The sequence below is a fragment of the Rhineura floridana genome, chromosome 9 (assembly GCF_030035675.1).
Source record: "Rhineura floridana isolate rRhiFlo1 chromosome 9, rRhiFlo1.hap2, whole genome shotgun sequence".
In the NCBI taxonomy this organism is placed as follows: domain Eukaryota; kingdom Metazoa; phylum Chordata; class Lepidosauria; order Squamata; family Rhineuridae; genus Rhineura; species Rhineura floridana.
Genome location: NC_084488.1, coordinates 112,766,780 through 112,785,804, shown reverse-complemented (window position 1 = coordinate 112,785,804; position 19,025 = coordinate 112,766,780). Strand labels below are relative to the sequence as shown.

At 42.2% G+C, this 19,025-nt stretch overlaps 1 protein-coding gene across 1 annotated transcript in view; it reads right to left on the bottom strand.

Annotated features, from left to right (window-relative positions):
* The window catches only part of CCNI (cyclin I), a 64,845-nt gene that overhangs the window by 31,109 nt on the left and 14,711 nt on the right, over nt 1–19,025 (bottom strand). The window contains exon 2 of the mRNA XM_061583335.1: nt 7,112–7,268. Coding sequence (XP_061439319.1) covers nt 7,112–7,225 — 114 coding nt within the window. The 5' untranslated portion in view covers nt 7,226–7,268. The remainder of the gene's footprint in view (nt 1–7,111; nt 7,269–19,025) is intronic.

The window sequence follows — 19,025 nt, the reverse complement described above, 5'->3', positions numbered from 1 at the left end:
TGGTTTGACAATAAACTATTATATGGGCTGTATGTATTTATACATCTGCAGTGTGTGCGTGCGTGTATGGAGTCTTTCCAACACCCCTGTGAGGTACGGTTGGAAACCAAGGCAGCTCACAACAAGAAATGAAGCCATTTAAAATCCAATAACCATAAAAACAAGTATAAACAGTTGCAAAACAGTGTAAAGTGGCATGATTTGGAATTTTGGGTTGTGTGAATGAAGTTGCTTATCACTTGAGGTTGCATTTCTGTCCCTGTTTGAGTAAGCCCCATTGAATACGCTGGGACTTGCTTCTGAATAAATAAATTTAGGATTGCACTATAAATATCTTTACAGTTTGTGTAAATAATAAATATATTTGATAGTTATGCTTATATAAATATTTCTTCATTTATCATATTTTTGGTTTTTGGTTAGGAATCCTGACTGGTTGTGAGATGCTTAGTTTTTTGCCTTATAGGAATCTTGTTGTGGTTGGTATGGTGTTACATTTAGGAAAGTGTTACTGCCTTCTGTATTTTTTTTTCCTATTTGCATTTCACTTATCTTTAACCTCACTCCGTTACAGCCATAGAAGCAACAGCAGCATATGCAAGATAATTAACTCCCATTAGTGATAAGAACAAGAATTTATAATTATTATTTCAATTAAAACAAGAGGCTTATCAATACTTTGAAGAGGACCAGATATTTATTTTCTTTCTGAGCCCAGGACTGGGTCTTTCATGATGCCCGGTGTGTGTGTGTGTGTGGGGGGGGAAGCAGGAGAGTAGTCGATAAGACAGACATCCTGGCATTGATAATCGAATTAGCAAGGTATGTGTGGGGTTGTTGTACACTTCCAGGCTCAGTTTCATTTTGAGTATGGAGGTGGAACCTGTGTAGATGTGGTTATCAAAGGGAGAAGAAATTTTGAGTTAAGCAAAGCTCTGCTTTTATAAAACCTAAGAAACATACAGTACTTTGAATGTCTGAGTGCCTGCACCAGTGGAATACTGGAGGAACTTGTAAAACTTGCTGCAACAGTATTTAGAACTGAGCATGTGGTGTGAAAGACTCCTTTTCCTAACATTTTGGCTTGTTTTTCTCTGTTTGTGTATTTTTATTGTTTTTACTATATTTGTAAGCTGTGCTGAGCTCTGTTTTTAACAGCAAAAGGGCAGGATATAAATTCTCTTAATCAATCAATAAATACTCCATAGTGTTGGAAACTAGAGTCTAGGCATTTAATGTTGCTTTTAAAAAAAAGATTTCTCACATCTTTCCCCAGTTTTTGGTGGTAATTCCTAGGCACAAAAACAAAACAACTGGACAATCCAAATATTACGTAATATTTGTAAGTTTATAAGTGACAGTTTTCCTGCTAAGTACCTGCATGTCATAAGCAGGGGTAGTCTTATACGGCGAGTATATCCCAAACTCTATATTTTAACTGGAAAAGTTGGGGGTCGCCTTATACGCCCAGTCGTCTTATACGCCGGAATATACGGTAGCTACATATGTTTTCTGACAGTGAGGAGGTCACAGCCTTACACTGCCTTTTAGCAACGTTGGATGAAACTATGCAAGACAGTGAGCAAAGAACAGCTCGTGAGCAGTTTCATGAGTCAGCTTTTTTTATTACAGAATTTTAAAGTCACCTTGGCACAGAATTTGTTTTTAAAGCAGACAAAGCCTTGAGAATGCCCTGTTGATGAAGGAGGACACAACTGTGGTTTGAGCGTCTGCAGTGGTGTCGTGTTAAAGTGATGCATACTCCTAGTGCAATGAACTGATTAGGGTGTTAATAAACATCTCTCAGATAAAGGAGCTGGCTGACCTTTGGCTGAAAAAAAAATCGCAATAACTAATGCTAAGCTTAAGTGTCTTGTTTCAATAGAAAAGTCCAGAGTCCCTTGCAATATATTTTGCATGCATACCAGTAAACTATTTTATATCCAGGGCTGTGGAGTCGGAGTCGTGGAGTCAGAGCTGGGAGCAATTTTGGGTGGAATCGGAGGAAATGTACCGACTCCGACTTCTTCATAAATGGCAAATGTATATTAACTAGTAATAAATTCACTGTAGTAAAATGGTAGCACAAGGCATTTCATCACCACCATGTGAATCCAGAGCTTGGAAAAGTTACTTTTTTAAGCTACAACTCCCATCAGCCCCAGGGATTGGGCTCGTGGGAGTTATAGTTTTAAAAAGTAACTTTTCCAAGCTCTGGATTCACGTGGTGGTGATGAAATGCCTTGTGCTACCATTTTACTACAGTAAATTTGTTATTACTAGTTAATATACATTTGCCATTTATGAAGGAGTCGGAGTCAGACAGTAGAAAAATAGAGGAGTCGGAGTCGAAGGTCTGGCATACCGACTCCACAGCCCTGTTTATATCACAATAATAAATCCAGAATTGACAAGTACTCAAAGACAAATATATTTCTCTATTGTGACACATTTGGCATTTGTATTTCCTCCGTTCTAATTGCTTGCCCCCCACCCCCCTGGGATGCACTCAGAAATTTCAACCTCCGACTCATAGAGAAGCTTGGAGGGTGGTAACAAGAACTAGGGCCTTCTCAGTGGTGGCCCCCAAACTGTGGAACAGTTTCCCCGATGAGGTGCGCTTGGCGCCGACGTTACTATCTTTTCGGCACCAAGTCAAAACCTTCCTCTTTTCCAAGGCATTTTAATCTAACTTAATCTAGTTTTAACATGCGCTGTAACTGTTTTTAGTTTTCTTACTCTCTTATATTGTTGTTGTATTTTATTATGGAATTTTATTGTATATATTTGTATTTCTTTGTTGTACACCGCCCAGAGAGCTATGCTAGTGGGGCGGTATAAAAATTTAACAAATAAATAATAAATAATAAATAATAAACCTCCTTAAAACAGCCTGTACTAAAAAACAAAACAAAACTGCCTTACATTTCATATTGGGTCAAAGGAATTTACGAGAATTGCAGCTTCTAAGAATCACATCTGAATCAATACCGGACAACGTAATGTTAAAAACGGAAAGAGCTTGATAATCCACCATAAACCCTGTGCTAAAACTAAATACAAGTTGCTTGCAAACACAGATGTTGACCAAGTGAGGGGGAGGAAGCAAACATAAACTTGAATGGAAACTTTCGGATCCTGAATTGACACCCTGTTAAAAATTTAATAGGAAGCTTGGGTTGTTGTTTTTTTTAAGAGGGACTATGATCTACACACCTCTATCAGGGATAACGTTCAAATCCTTGCACATCCATGTAGTGGGAGGTCTAAGAAAGTCCTATGCCTTAGATCCTGGAGAGCTGTTGTCAATTATGCCTGTTGCAAACAAAGGCTACAAAACCCTTGGCACTATTTAAGAGGTAAGAGGTGGACTCACATTTCTCCCTCCTCCTCTTCAAATTCATTCCTCCCTTCTCTTGTTAAGGTCAATCATGTACTGGCCCTAACCATGGTGAACATTAACCAAAGTTAGCAATCTAGATGCAAATGCTGCTTAAAGTGCAGCATGGTTAGTTCCAGCGTACTCTTAAATCAGGGGTAGTGAATCTTTAGCCTTCCAGATTTTGCTGAACCAGAAGTCCCATCAACCACAGCAAGCATGGTCAGTGTCCAGGGATGATGGGAGTTGTAGTTCAGCAACATCTGGAGGGCCAAAGGCTACCCACAGCTATCTTAAATGTTACACAATAGCAAACGCTCTCAGTTTGGGATAGATGGATCTGTAAATTTCAGTTCTCTCAGTTTCTTATTTTTCCAGTCTAAGATTCAGTTCTCCATATTTCTGTAGCAATTTGCTATTTTTTTTAAAAAAAGAAAAATCCTCATGAAAATGTATCAGCATTTTAGCATGACTGTCTCTTAATAAACACATTTTTGTACATATTTTTGCAAGCAACTGTCCCTAATATAAAGCATTTTTGCATGTTATTTTCACTAATATATTTATTTTATGCACACATTCTGCTTATGTAATGCATTTTTGTAAACATTGGTTGGAAAAGTGCATTGCAAAATTCAGAGAGGTGTGAATCTCAAAGAATGGCTGTATTTTGATCCTCTTGTTATGTAGGTTCACCTGCAAATGCAACCTGAATTGAATTTCTCCTCCATCCCTAATCACAGTATAAGAAAAAGAAGAATTTGTACAGGAAAGGGGAGGGGGAGAAAGCCTGCAAATCTCCTCTGAATCTCTTAACCATATGGCAGTGGTACTTCTGCAACAGGCCCAAGAACAGAAAGTCCTGGACTATTGGTCAGGCTCCGTGAAAGTCCTTACAGAAAGTATTTCTATTAGACCAGATGGGTTCATAAGAGTAGTGCAATAAAAGTGTAAGTGGCACACAGCTCTATAGCAAGCCAGCAGAGTTCTGTGTAAATCAAAAGCTTGCTGTTTTACCAACCAATGAAAAGACACTGCATGTCTTACTTTGAACCCTCTGCTAACAAACAAAATTCCTTTTCCACACGTTAACTTATGTGAAGGCTCACCGCAGCTCGGCACACAAGCCAGCCCCAATTCTAAATGTTAAATGGAAATGCAAGGGGAAACCTTGCATGGGTTCTATGGATGCGACAGGCATTTGCAAGGCTGTTTCCATGGTTCTGAAGCACTCTCTGCTTGGGAAGCCAAGATATTCACACCCACTTTTTTTGTGTGCTCGACAGCTAGGCAACTGCAATCCCAAACGTAATGCAAATATGAAAGCACAAAGGATTCAGTCCTGCAAAAAGTGGCAATGGACAACCTTGACACCCTTCAAAAGATTATTCTGCACCTTGGCAAAGGCTGCCGCCAGCTTGACAGAATTTTCAAAAGAAAAATCAGAACAATCAACTACAGTGCCTTGCAAAAGTAATCACACCTCTGACCAATGCTCTCATATTGAAAAATGGACTGCCGTCAAGTCGATCCCAACTTATGGCTACCCTATGAATAGGGTTTTCATGGTAAGCTGTATTCAGAGGGGGTTTACCATTGCCTCCCTCTGAGGCTAGTCCTCCCCAGCTGGCTAGGGCCTGCTCAGCTTGCCACAGCTGCACAAGCCAGCCCCTTCCTTGTCCGCAACTGCCAGCTGGGGGGCAACTGGGCTCCTTGGGACTATGCAGCTTGCCCACGGCTGCACGGGTGGCAGGGCACGCAACTCCTGAGCCACTCCCTGTGGGGTGATCTTTAGCTGGCTCTTGACACCCAGGAGACACGAGCGGGGATTTGAACTCACGGACTCTGGACTCCCAGCCAGGCTCTCCTCCCCACTGTGCTATACCAGGTGTGCTCTCTTATTACTGAATTACAAATAGTACCTTGTAATTTCGTTCTGTATATTTTATTTTGAAACGCTGAAACTCAAAATCAATTATTGTAAGGTGACACTGGTTTTATGTTGGGCAATGTTTGTAATATTACAATGTAATATGAGAGTACTGGTCAAGGGTCTGATTACTTTTGCAAGGCACTGTATTTAAAGCAGGTGACATGGAACCAAGGTCTGCAGAATACCTGTAGGTTGAGCTACAAGACCATAAAAATTTAACACCATTGGAACACATGTGAAAGCATCCCTTGGTTACAGCAGATACCTTGTCAGTTAATTAAAGCATGCTTCTCCCTTTATAAATAACTGAGCACTCATATAATGTAGTGGTTAAATGACTAAGCTGCATAAGCCAGGAAGCCCTTCGGTTACGAACTAGGTAGGCATGAGGGAAGCCACTTTCAAGTCTTTTTCATGGACCCTCAGGTCGGCATACATAGAAACTGAGAAGGGGAGAGGAGAAACAGTTTGCACAGGTGCCATTCACTTCACTGGGATTTGTACAGGCGAACTTCACTGGAGACTAGTACACTCTAATATAGCACTCTAATATATTGTGCCTCTAGGCCAGAGCTTGGAAAAGTTACTTTTTTGAACTACAACTCCCATCAGCCCCAGCCAGCATAGCACTGGCTGGGGCTGATGGGAGTTGTAGTTCAAAAAAAAGTAACTTTTCCAAGCTTTGATCTAGGCAACCTGTTTATTGAGCATTCATCCTGACTGCTTGCACAAAACTTCCATGGAGGTTATACGGCATTCAGTCTTTATTGAGCATTATTTATTTATTTATTATTTCGATTTATATACCGCCCTTAGCAAAAGTAGCTCTCAGGGTGGTGAACAAACAAAGTAAAATACAATATATCATAATAAAAGCCACAAAAACATATACAAACAAACAACAAAAAACACAATAAAAACGAAATACAGCACAAATTAAAGAAAATACAGATTAAAATATTCATCCATTTCATCCTAGGGCAATTATACAATTAACATTCATCCTGATTTGCTTGTACGGTGTTTATACATCTTCCCATTAATCCAACGATAGGGAACCTTTGGCTTTCCAGATATTGCTGAACTATAACTCCCATCAGCCCCAGCAGCATGGCCAATGGCCAGGGATGATGGCAGTTGTAGTTCAGCAACACCTGAGGACCAAAGGTTCTGTCTCCTACACTTGCATTAATTATTCATTCATTCCACACTTTTCAGCGCATTTCCTCATCACTTTCCAAGCAGCAAAAAGTTAATTAAAAAAACAAACCTGATTTGTTGCACTAGGGTAACAGAGTGCTTTAATCCTCTTTAATTGCCAAACCCAAATTTCCAGTATGTGCTTTAATCCCTTTCTGAGATTCTTCAGGCAACCATACAAATTAGATGTCAGGCACTTCCCAAAAGAGCTGCCCAACAGCTGTCAACCCCTTAAGTGTACATTTTAGCAATACACGAAAGATGGAGTTGATTTCAGTTTTAAGCTCCTGTGCATAAATGCTTCTAACAGCAGCGTTTTAACAACTGTGGCTGTATGGCACAGTCCGTTCTTCAGGCTGTGCGCATGTGCTCCCCAAAACAAAGTGTTACTCACTCAAATGAAGTCCCACCTCAGTATAAATTATTGAAACTCTTATTTGTTTGTTTATTAAATTTATATCCTGCCCTTCCTCCCAGTAAATGACTAAATGGGTCCAGCTGTTTCCAAAGAAGCGATGTTGAAAGCCATCACTCCAGTTTCTTGGAAAGACTGTTGCAAATAGACAAATCAACCAACTGAACCAACAAGCCCACTTTACCTGACTGGGCTGTATTTTGGGCAGGTGCATTTTCCACATCTGAGCTTCCCTAGAGATTGCTGTCTCCAGAAGGAGACACAACCTCTGGCTCTCCAGGGGTCCTGAAAACTTCATGGTATCCCTTGGGTCTGCCTGCCACCCAACTGGATACAGCTACCTGCAAAGACAAAAGAAAATAACAGAATGTTAGTGATTCAGCTATGCCAAACACATACTGTAAAGCAGTGGTGGACACAAAGTAGATCTGGATCTACTGGTAGATCTCTAGGTGATTTCCAGTAGGTCGGCAAGGATGTCTGGCTCCCAACTGCTTAACAATAGCAGCAACAAACTGATTCCCCTCACCCTAAATTATACTGCTGAAATAAAAGATAGTCGGGGTAACCAGAAGTGGATCTTAGGATTATGAACTCCATTCAGTTCTGGCACTCAAAACAAATTCCTAGGCGCAGAATACCTAATATTTCCCCATTTGTACTGCTCAAAGTCACATCTCCAGATAGTTGGTTTATTTATTTTGAGCATTTCACATTACGAGGCGGTGTACAAGCAAATACAGAAAACACTAAACAAGTTAAAATATGAATAAAATAATAAATCATAATGCATCAGATGACCCAAGCAATGTAAAACCGTAGCACTGATTTCTGCAACTAAGCATAAGAAATTTCCTGGATACATATATAGGCTTATCTTTAACAGAAGTACTGAAATATCAATACCGTTTGCACCTGTCTGAGCTCGAGGGGAAGGTGATTCCACGGGGGGGGGGCACTGCAGAGCTTTCTCTGTTGTGCCTCCCCACCCCCACCCCCACTGTATGGAACTTGCTCCCAAGCAACATCAGCCAAGCCTTGTTAGTTTCCCTCTACTAAAATAATTTATATGGCTGGCTGGCTGGGTTTTATGTCTGGAGTTATTTTGCTTTTTAACTGCTACTTTAGTCATTACTGATTTTGAGCTGCAATTGTTTTGTTTTATCTTTTAGGTACATAGGAAGCTGCTTTATAGTGAGTCAGACCATTGTTCCATCTAGCTCAGTACTGTCTACACTGACTGGCAGTGGCTCTCCACAGTCCCAGCCCTACCTGGATATCCCATTTATTGATCCGTGGAATTTCTGCCCGCAAAGCAGATGCTCTGCCACTGAGTTACAGCCTTTCCCCAAGTTTCCATGGAGCTTTTACAACTGTTGTGCTATATATACTTTAATGTTAATTGTAGAGCATGCTACTTGAGGTGCTTTTAAGCAGAAAATCTGCTTATGAATATGTTGTTGTTATATGCCTTCAAGTCTATTACGACTTATGGCGACCCTATGAATCAGTGACCTCCAAGAGCATCTGTCATGAACCACCCTGTTCAGATATTGTAAATTCAGGTCTGTGGCTTCCTTTATGGAATCAATCCATCTCTTGTTTGGCCTTCCTCTTTTTCTACTCCCTTCTGTTTTTCCCAGCATTATTATATTATATTATATTAATTATATTATATTATATTATATTATATTATATTATATTATATTATATTATATTATATTATAAAAAGAAAAAATCCAAGGGATGCAACCACTCAGTAAATGCAAAAGGATACATAAGCAACAGTATCACATCCTCCTAAGACTAGAGTAATGACAACAGAAGATTTATGTAACTTTAAAGTTGACAATGAGGACATTGAACTTGTCAAGGATTATCAATACCTCGGCACAGTCATTAACCAAAATGGAGACAATGGTCAAGAAATCAGAAGAAGGCTAGGACTGGGGAGGGCAGCTATGAGAGAACTAGAAAAGGTCCTCAAATGCAAAGATGGATCACTGAACACTAAAGTCAGGATCATTCAGAACATGGTGTTCCCAATCTCTATGTATGGATGTGAAAGATGGACAGTGAAAAAAGCGGGTAAGAGAAAAATCAGCTCATTTGAAATGTGGTGTTGGAGGAGAGCTTTGCGCATACCATGGACTGCGAAAAAGACAAATAATTGGGTGTTAGAACAAATTAAACCAGAACTGTCACTAGAAGCTAAAATGATGAAACTGAAGTTATCATACTTTGGACACATAATGAGAAGACATGATTCACTAGAAAAGACAATAACGCTGGGAAAACTAGAAGGGAGTAGAAAAAGAGGAAGGCCAAACAAGAGATGGACTGATTCCATAAAGGAAGCCACAGACCTGAACTTACAAGATCTGAACAGAGTGGTTCATGACAGATGCTATTGGAGGTTACTGATTCATAGGGTTGCCATAAGTCAATCGACTTGAAGGCACATAACAACAACAACAATTACTTCCTCCATTGAAATGAATGAGGAAGCCCCAGCTTGCAAGACTCTGTGTACAGAGCTGAATTGTCGTTCACAAAAAAAGCTTAAGCATCATTTTTGCCACTGCTTTTCTGCATTTGTTAGTGGTAAGACCTGATAGAAAACATTAAAAAGTCAGTCAACTGAAATTATGACACTTGAGCACACGGTTTGCCATGCCCAACTTCAGATTCTGCCTTGTAGCTTGCAGACTGGTCCAACACATGCAATGTTATACTGCTGTGCCACTGATACTTTGTGTGCATTTAGGAGCCCAGTCACACCTCCCTGAAAATCTGAAATTGCTATGAGCAGCCAGCTGGAAAGCAGCCGCAACTGTCAGCACATGGAATATTCCATGAGATGAGCGCTTCTGGAGTTCTAGTCCGAAGTGAGTTGAGCTCTAAGTCTGCTGAAAAGCAAGATTCAGAAAGGGCAACAAAATGAGATGGAAACTGTTTTTCCAGCATTTTAAGATTGCTCCAGCTGAATAGAATTTCTGCTTTTAAATCCCTATTATGCTTTTCAAGAGAGAAAAGAATTATCTCATTCTCTACTTACAAGGAAGCTCAATTCAGTCCTCCTGCCAAACCATAGCTTGCAAACCTACAACCAAAGCTTGAGCTTCCAAACGTGCAACTTGCAAATTAGGTGTTGCAGATGCTGGTTTGCTTTCATCTGCTGTTCTCTTTCTACAGTCTTTCTACATCTACTCCCATCTCCTTCACCATTCATCAGCTTCTGGAGGTGGAACAATGGCCACTAACTATGGTTTGTCAAATCAGACATTGGGGGAAAAAACACAAAACACCACCCAGAACAAACCATGGTTTGCAAACCCACTTCAAGTTATGGTTTTCTATTTTACCTTGCAAGCCAGTCATAAACCCTGGAATTTGCCAGCATCACACCAGCCAAACCTCCTTAACAAGGGTTTGGGGTCTGATTTCAGCCCACATCTCCACAAGAAACCTATAAGGGTGAATGCTACTGCTGATCCCATCCATCTTTTATACAGGACCACACATCTCATAGCTCACCCCCACCCCACCGTCCACTACTGCTTGCTCCTTGCCATACGATGTACATCCTGTAACCGTTGTTCATCAGATACACTGCCTCCCTCATCCTACTATCATAAATACTTTGGTTAAAAGGAATCCATGCTACAGGCCCAGGTCCGTGGGAACGCATTTTCAGCTTGAAAGAACTTCTTCCAGATTGTGAAATCTGAAATCTGATCCCCCTCAGATGCTGGCCAGCTCCTTGGTCAAGCTGTTGACAAAGCTCGCGATTGTGAGATTTATGAGTAGCCTATGAGCAACTTGTGGAATTTAAACTGCAAGCACGATAGCTTTCTTTCTGCCTGTTTACAGGCAAACACAGCATCAGAAAAGCTGGCACTGGAAGCAAACTAGGCTCAACAATTAAAAACAAACCACAACACACACAACAAAATTTCTAACCTTCACCAAGTTCTTTCAAAGACAGCTAATTTCATTTTTATCAACCAAAGTAAAATAATCTTGTAGACACAAGAGAGTTTTAAAAATAGCCCTAGGCAGGGTGGCCCTCTGGATGTTGCTGGACTACAAATGAACCCATCTGCACACAAGCCGGCTTGCATATACATGAGCATGTGAATTACCCCCACTGTCAGGGGTAGCATATCTCTGAATACCAGTTGCTGGGAGTCACAAGTAGAGAGTGCCCTGGTTGCACTCAGATCCTGTTTGAGGGCTTCCAGAGGCATCTGGCTGGCTGCTGTGGGAACAGGATATTGTACTAGATGTGACTTTTGGCCTGATCCAGCAGCCAGCCTCTTCTGTTGGCTCCCTACAGGATGTATACCCTCCATTTGTGCAAGGCAGGATCACATTGTAGGCTTCTCTGCAAACAGGATCTTGAACATCTGGAAGTTGGGGTGGAGTCAGCGGGCGCAGCCCTAATCCTCCCCAACGTCCATATGTTTAAATGTACATACGCAGAGGGCAACCAGTGGCTAAGCAGGGAGCTATTGCCAGGTGGGTTTGGACTTACTGAAAATTCCCCCTTAGACATTGGCAATTTTGCAAGATTCCCCTTGAAAGCTGCTTACCGAAACAGCAAACCCAATGCATGGCATGGAAAACACCTTGAGCCTGGTCGCTAAAGAGGTTGCTTGGGAGGAAGGAGTACTGTAAAACCGCAAATGAGAACAGGAAATAAACTGATTACGCTTCCCTGTTTTATAAAAAGGCTCATTCCCTGGCATGACTTTGGTTGCAAATGAACGGTACTTTCCAACCTTCAGTGTTTGTTTCCCAGGACAAACAAAAAAACCCTGAATTGGTTTTGCTTTTGCACAAGCCAGAGTCAATCTGAGTGATTCTTTTAGAGCTGACAAAACTGAATGAAATCAGAACAGTCATCTACATGAAGTCAAAACTCCCCACCGCCTTCAGCATGCACAAGGCGGAGAGAGTGCTGGTCTCCAAAGAGATCTGCTAAATGATCTAAGGCACTGTTCTTCAACCTTGAGTCTCTAGATGTTCTCAGACTACAATTCCTATAACCCCCAGCCATCTCAGCCACTAGTCAAGGGATTATGGGAGCTGTAGTCCAACATCTGGGGACTCAACGTTGAAGGACACTGATGTAAGGCAGGGTGGCCTTCTTTCCTTGGAATCAATGTAGGAAGAGTTGGCAGCCTGAGGACTTCCAGATATTGCTCCCATCACCCCGATCACTTCCCTTCATGGCTGCTGGGAGCTCAGGTCCAACAACATCTGGAGGGCCACAGGCACTACAGGTTATTTTTCACATGCTCGTTTAGGGAGATTTAATCTATTATTGAATCAGACAAAGCTCACATGGTGAATCAACTGTGATTTCTTAAACCAGGTTAGAGTCCTATAAATTAAATGTTAAAATTAAAGTCTGATGGTCCATTTCTATTCTCATCAATGTACCACTTGTAGAGAGGGACGAGGCAAGGCCTGTCATACATCATCTAGTAAAAGATATAGCCTCGGTCAACAGCTATTGTTTCCGGGCCTTCCATCTTCATTCCGGCGGTGACCCCTATACGCACTTACATATCTGGGAGTGAGCCCTATAGAACTCAGTGGTGCTTATTCCGAGCAGGCAAGTCCAGGGTTGCACTGTTAGTTCAGTGAGCATATCAGTAGTCTCTAATCCTAAATTTATACAGTGACAGTCACATGTTATTGTTATGTGCCTTCAAGTCGATCACGAGTTATGGCGACCCTATGAATCAGTGACCTCCAAGAGCATCTGTCGTGAACCACCCTGTTCAGATCTTGTTAGTTCAGGTCTGTGGCTTCCTTTATGGAATCAATCCATCTCTTGTTTGGCCTTCCTCTTCTTCTATTCAGCATCCCTGGCCAGCTCCATCTAGTTAACAAGGATCTCAGGTAACAGCTGGAAAGACCTTTTCCTGAGAACCTGGAGTACTCCAACCAGTTAAGAGTAAACAGCACTAGTCTTGATGAAACAAGGTTTACCTATTCGAATCATTGTTGCATGTATCTCCCCTCCTTTCCTCCAAGGAGCTCAAGGTGGTATACACGGTTCTCTCTCTCCTTGGGGCATCCTCACAGCCCTATGAAGTAGACCAGCCTGAGAGAGAGAGTGACTGTCCCAAGGTCACCCACTAAGCTTCATGGCTCAGTAAGGATTTGAACTCTGGTCTCCCACGTCCTAGTCCATTAATCTACCCTCTACACCACACTAAAGACTTGCATCATTGGTGGCTTCACCTGTTCATCTGTGTTTCGCCACTCACCTCTGCTTCCTGTGAATTGCTGTGGTCCACATCTCCCTTCCTGGCAACCTGCTACAGACACATACAGCCGTAGCCATGCTTTCACTGCTTTTGGCACTCTGTTGCATGTGCTCCTGCCATTTTTCAAGCCAGAAGTAATCTGGCATTTTACGTAGGAGGGGAGAAAGAGGAAGTGGCTTTCGGTGATGCAAGCTAAAGCAATAGTGACTCACAGGAGGAGGAGGAAAGGGTCCTGTGTCATATTGCCATTCTCCACCTTGGTCATTTCCTTGCATGATGCAAAAGGCCTTGTCTCTTGCCTGCATACGTCTTGCAAAAGGAGACAGTAGCTGGCCCAATCAACAGAGACTCAGGACTGTTTAGAGACATTACATGGCGGCCACATCTGCAGCTTACATTTAAAGCAGCATTATACCACTTTAAACAGTCATGGCATTCCCCAAAGAATCTTGCGAATGGCTATTTCTTAAGGGTGCTGAGAGTTCTTTGGAGATCCCTATTCCCTTCACAGAGCTACAATTCCCAGAGTGGTTAATCAATCAATCCCTCTTCTCAGGGACCTCTGGGAATTGTAGCTCTGTAAGGTGAATGGGGTCTCCTAATGTAAGAACATTAAGAAGAGCCTGCTAGATCAGGCCAATAGCAACATCCTGGTCTCACCGTGGTCAACCAGATGCCTATGGGAAACCCACAAGCAGGCCCTAAGCACCAGAGAACAACTCTCAGCACCATTAACTACAGTTCCCAGGATAAGCCATGGCCATTAAAAAGTGGTATAACAGTGATTTAAATGGACAGCGCAGGTAAGGCCTAAAAATTGTATTTTAAAGCGCTCTCTCTCTCTCTCTCTCTCTCTCTCTCTCTCACACACACACACATACTAGCCAGTCACTTTAATTATTACCTGCATTGTTTTTATGTTTTAATGTTGTACACTGCCCTGATGCTTTTATGATACGGTGGTATAGAAGTATTATTATAAACCAATAAAATATTAGCAAACACACCTGTCGTACATGCAGATCCCATCGAGCAGGTGCGCTTGGTAGTAAACGTGGGTTTTACAGCAGCGTAATGTGCGAAATGGCCTTCAAAGGGCGGTAGCAGAGGCAATGACTGGGGCAACCAGTGTTCGGGATGAGACGGTAGAAACAAAGTGAATCCAGACGCTCCCATCATAAATGGGAAGCCTCAGTTCAGAGAGCCAGTTCAAAGTAGGCGGCACCAAGTCAATTTGTCCTTTACTATATAAACATGTATAACCAAACACATAGTTCATTCATGATACAGGAAAGTAGGAGAACGGCCAGAAACTCTCCACAGTGGTGGAACCTAAGGACACACTGAGAGAGGTGATGGAATTGTGTTGATGCAAAAACAGAAAACAACGCTATAAAAAACAAGACAAGAAGTTATTAAATAAGCAGATAAAATTGTTAATGTTTAATAAGAAATGAGAAATTGCTTGCAAAATGTATACAGTAGTCAAAACTGCCTACAAAAATGTGTTTATTAGGAGAAATTTGCTCCAAAATGCTGGAGGATTTTCATGAGGATTTTTTAAATCGCATATCGCTGCAGAAATGTGGAGAACTGAATGTAAAATTAGGAAAATGAGGAACTGAGAGAACTGAAACTGACAGATCTTTCCATCCCTAATGTGTTTGCGCATGCACACCTGCCATTTAGAAATATTTCAATAAATAAATCTAATAAGCCCTAGCTTCCATTCATTGCCATGAGGCTTGGACAGAGCCTCCTGTTAATGAGTGGAGAGAGTGTTGCCCTTTAGATTTTCAGCCTGATGCTGGACTGGGAAATTGGCTCTTGGGATGCAGGGATTAGAGACTGATCCAAAGACCATCTGCTGAGGTGTTTTTCTCCCAGAGATGGGGACCAAGACCTCAGCAGGTGCTCAGAGAGAGCAGATGTGACAGCCACAGCAGGCAGCTGAGGGGCACTTTCCCACACAGCCCTTCGTAAACAATCCCAGGCTCCCTGCAAGAAAAAAAAAAGAGTTGGGGGTGTGCACATTATCCAGCCTGCCCCTCTCAATCTAAAAATGTTAATCTTGGAGCCACCACCGGTTTTTAAATTGAACATCTGCCAAATGTGAGACACAGAGAAGGATTCATCTCCGTATTAAGAAAGTCAATCAGCAAGGAGGGGAGGGGGTATGAGAGCGAGGGCGGGGGGGCATAAATGTGCAAGCACTTAAAAAGGGAGACTTTCAAGTCAATGCAAAACACAGGCTCTGCAAAGCCAAGTGTCATCTTGGCTGCTTGCCAACCTGCCCAAAGGCTGTAACCAATTTTTTGCATGTATCACAGATTTTAATCAGATATGTGCATTTAAAAAAAATAATGACAACACTGAAAGTATTTCTAGCAGTTTACGCATGCAAGAGGACACATCAAGAACAGCAGAGGGGTTTACAGTAGTGGTAAGCATATTTCAATTTGCTTGCAATCCTAAGGGGCTATATAGCAATTGCAAGGCTCAAATTCCTATATCACTCGCAGCGCCAGTCAAAAGTGAGTCCTGAGCTGTACAACCTGCTCTTTAAGAATGAGCAGCTGTAACTCAGGAGCAGAGCACCTGATCTGCCTGCAAAAGGCCCCAGGTTCAAGCCCCAGGAGCTCCAGGTTGGGCTGGGAGGAGGCCCCTGCCTGAAATCCTTGAGAGCCTCTACCAGTCAGCGAAGACAATGCAGACTTAATAGAAGGCAACTTTCAACATTCCATCCCTTATAATGGCTACTTCTTTGGAGGTACATTACAGTGGTGTGGTTTATTTATTTTATTTATTTGTTTCATTTATAAACCGCCCATAGCGAGTAGCTCTCTGGGCGGTGTACAAAAAGTTAAAAGGTATATAAAGGTTATAAAGGTAGCTAGTTTCATGCCACACCATCTCTTTGCCTTCTGGCCTCTTGGAGTTCACTTATGTGCCAACTCAGATTTGGCCCTCCCCTTCTCCAGACTGACCCTAATTCTGTGTCCATAGTGGCTGTTAGCTGGAATAGGATCAAAAAAAGGAATTCCTAGCAGGGAGACAGAGGCTCGGAAATCAGAAAGACATGCTTCACCCTCTTCCGTTTCCCTGCAGTGTTTCCCTCTTTCTCAGCCTGTTTTATTTTTGTTACTTATCTGCCACTTGATACCAAAATTGTGCAAAATGCAGCTTATCCTTAAAAAGCACAACCCAACAATAAAACCCCTTAAAACAGAAACATGCAAGAGGTAAAAAAAAAGAGGAAGAAAAGCCCGAACCAAAAATTAAACCAGCACAGAACAGGCTCACACATAGCCACTTACTTGTATATGGCAAGTAAGAATTGCTCCAGGAAATAAAGTTTTTTAAAAGTTTTTTTTGGGGGGGGGGAGAGAGAAAGAGATAAAGAGCTGCCTCTTATTTTTTCAGGCTGTGGTGCTACAAGAATGACTAAAATAAATATTTGTGGACTGGTAAAAAGGCAAAACCAAGAAAAATAGGCCAATTGCTTAATCATTTAAGGAAGTGTCTAAATTAAGTATGTTACACTTAAGTGTGTGTAGGATTGCAGGCATGAAGAAATACAGTAAAGTAAATAAATACTTTTCATGCACTGATTGAGTAAATTACCCATTTTAAACATTTGCATTTTCCCCATCCCCCAATTTTATATTCCAATATATGGAACAATGACAAGTGTTTCTTATATGCTTGAAGAAAAAAGAAGTGCTGTTCCACCGTTTGTAAGCTGAAAATGCAGCCAGTGTCTTAACGGAATATTATCTAGGTTCATGAAACAGGAAGCAATTATTCAGATTGGCATGTAAAATGTATGCTCTTGCCATTTTTTCGGATGACTCATCCTCCACTGGTCTGGCTCTCAAGAACACCTTTAAAAGATTTTGGCAATACCTCACAACTAGTAAGCACATACATCATGCCACTTGAGCTTCCCCGACACCACAAGGCGATCTGGTGCAGCTGATATTTCAACGGAGAATCCCCAGATTTAAAATCTCCTGTCAGAGAGGTATAGCTGCACAGCTGCAGCTGGAGCTTCTATAGCAGGGGTGGGAAATATTTTTCAGCCCAAGGGCCACAATTCCTTCTGGGCAGCCTTGCAGGGGCCAAATTCCAATGGTGGGCAGGGCCAGAGGCAAAAGTAGGCAGGGCCAGAGGCAAAAGTGGGCGGAGCAATGAATGCACATTTTTACCTTTGTACAGTAGGCTTGTTTCTACACACATTCCTCTTTACCCTCCATCCAGACATGCAAGAGGTGCTATACATGTTCAAAGAAACAATCCAGCCAGGCAAAAACACTGAGCATTCAAAGCAGGGCCACAGCTGGAACAGCTATTTAAGCACCTGCAAACAGGCAAAATCTAGAGCCCGCCTAACGCTTTGAAAGATGAACTCAACTCTTCTCATTGGAAACATACAGAGTTAATTAATTGCAGAGTCGATTTCTTTGTACTGTCCGGGGACCCAAACTAACGAGCTAGTGCAAAGCAAAGAGCGTCAAACATCAGCTGGGAAATCCCAAGTTCAAATCCCGCATCAGCCATGAATTCAATAACGCAAACTGTTTGCCATCATTATCTCAGCCTCACATCTGTGATATGAAAGATAATACTACTGGCTTAGTTTATTAGGTTCTTGTAAGGATTGCTAAGAAGCCAAATGTGGAGCATGGTAAAAATTCTCGTCTGTGATATCAATGCCAGATATTAGAGAAGATCATCACAGGAAGATCCCTGCAGGATCAAATCAAAGGCCCATCTAGACCAGCATTCCATTCTTAAGGGGCAACCACCTACCAGGACATGAATACAACGGTCCTCCTCTGCTTGCCATCTTTGGCAACTGGTATTCAGAGGGACATTAGCCACTATGGAGGTAGTATATAGCCATAGTGCTCAGTAGCGAACAATAGCCTTATCCTCCATGGATGGATGTAATCTCCTTTTAAACCTGTCCAACTTGGTGGCCATCATTGCATCTTGCAGTAGCCAATTTCATAGTTTAACCATGTGCTGTATGAAGAAGTGCTTCATTTTGTCTGTCCTGAATCCCCTACCCTTCAGCTTCAATGGATGATCCCAGGATTATTGGCGGGAGAATTCTCACTACCTACTTCCTCCACACAATGCATAACTTCATACACCTCTGTCACATCCCCTCGTTACTTGCCTTTTTTAAAAAAACAGAGACGGTAAGGACTGTCCAGGCCACGGGTAGAGCATCTCAGGCCCTCGGGCCAAATGTGGTCCCCCAACCCTCTCTATCCAGCCCTTGGGACTCCCCCTACACCACACACCCCTCCCCAGGCTACACCTCTCACCAGTCCTGCTTCATACCATCTTTCAGTGGTTTTGCCTGGCTGTACTCCTTGCACTTTGACTATACGTCTTGCGTGCCTGGATGGAGGATAGAGCAAGATGTGTGAGGGTGCGTGGAACTAGCCTACTGGACAAAGGTAAAATGTGTTGCCTACATTTAACTGGGGCCCCGCCCCAAACTGGCATGTGGCCCCTGGAAGGTTGCTCAGAAGGGAAGCTGGCCCTGGGGCTAAAAAAGGTTCCTCACTCCTTATCCAGGGGTTTAGGATGGAACCGTAGCTCTGTAGTAGAGGGAGCACATGCACTGAATGTAGAAGGACCTAAATTCAAAATCCAGCATCTCCAGGTGAAATTAAGGCTGGGGGAGACCTCTTCCTGAGATCTTAGAAGGTTGCTGCCAGACAGAGTAGATGACACTGATCAAAACAAACCACAGGTCTTACTCAACAGAAGGCAGCTATTTATCTGATTTCATGAGTA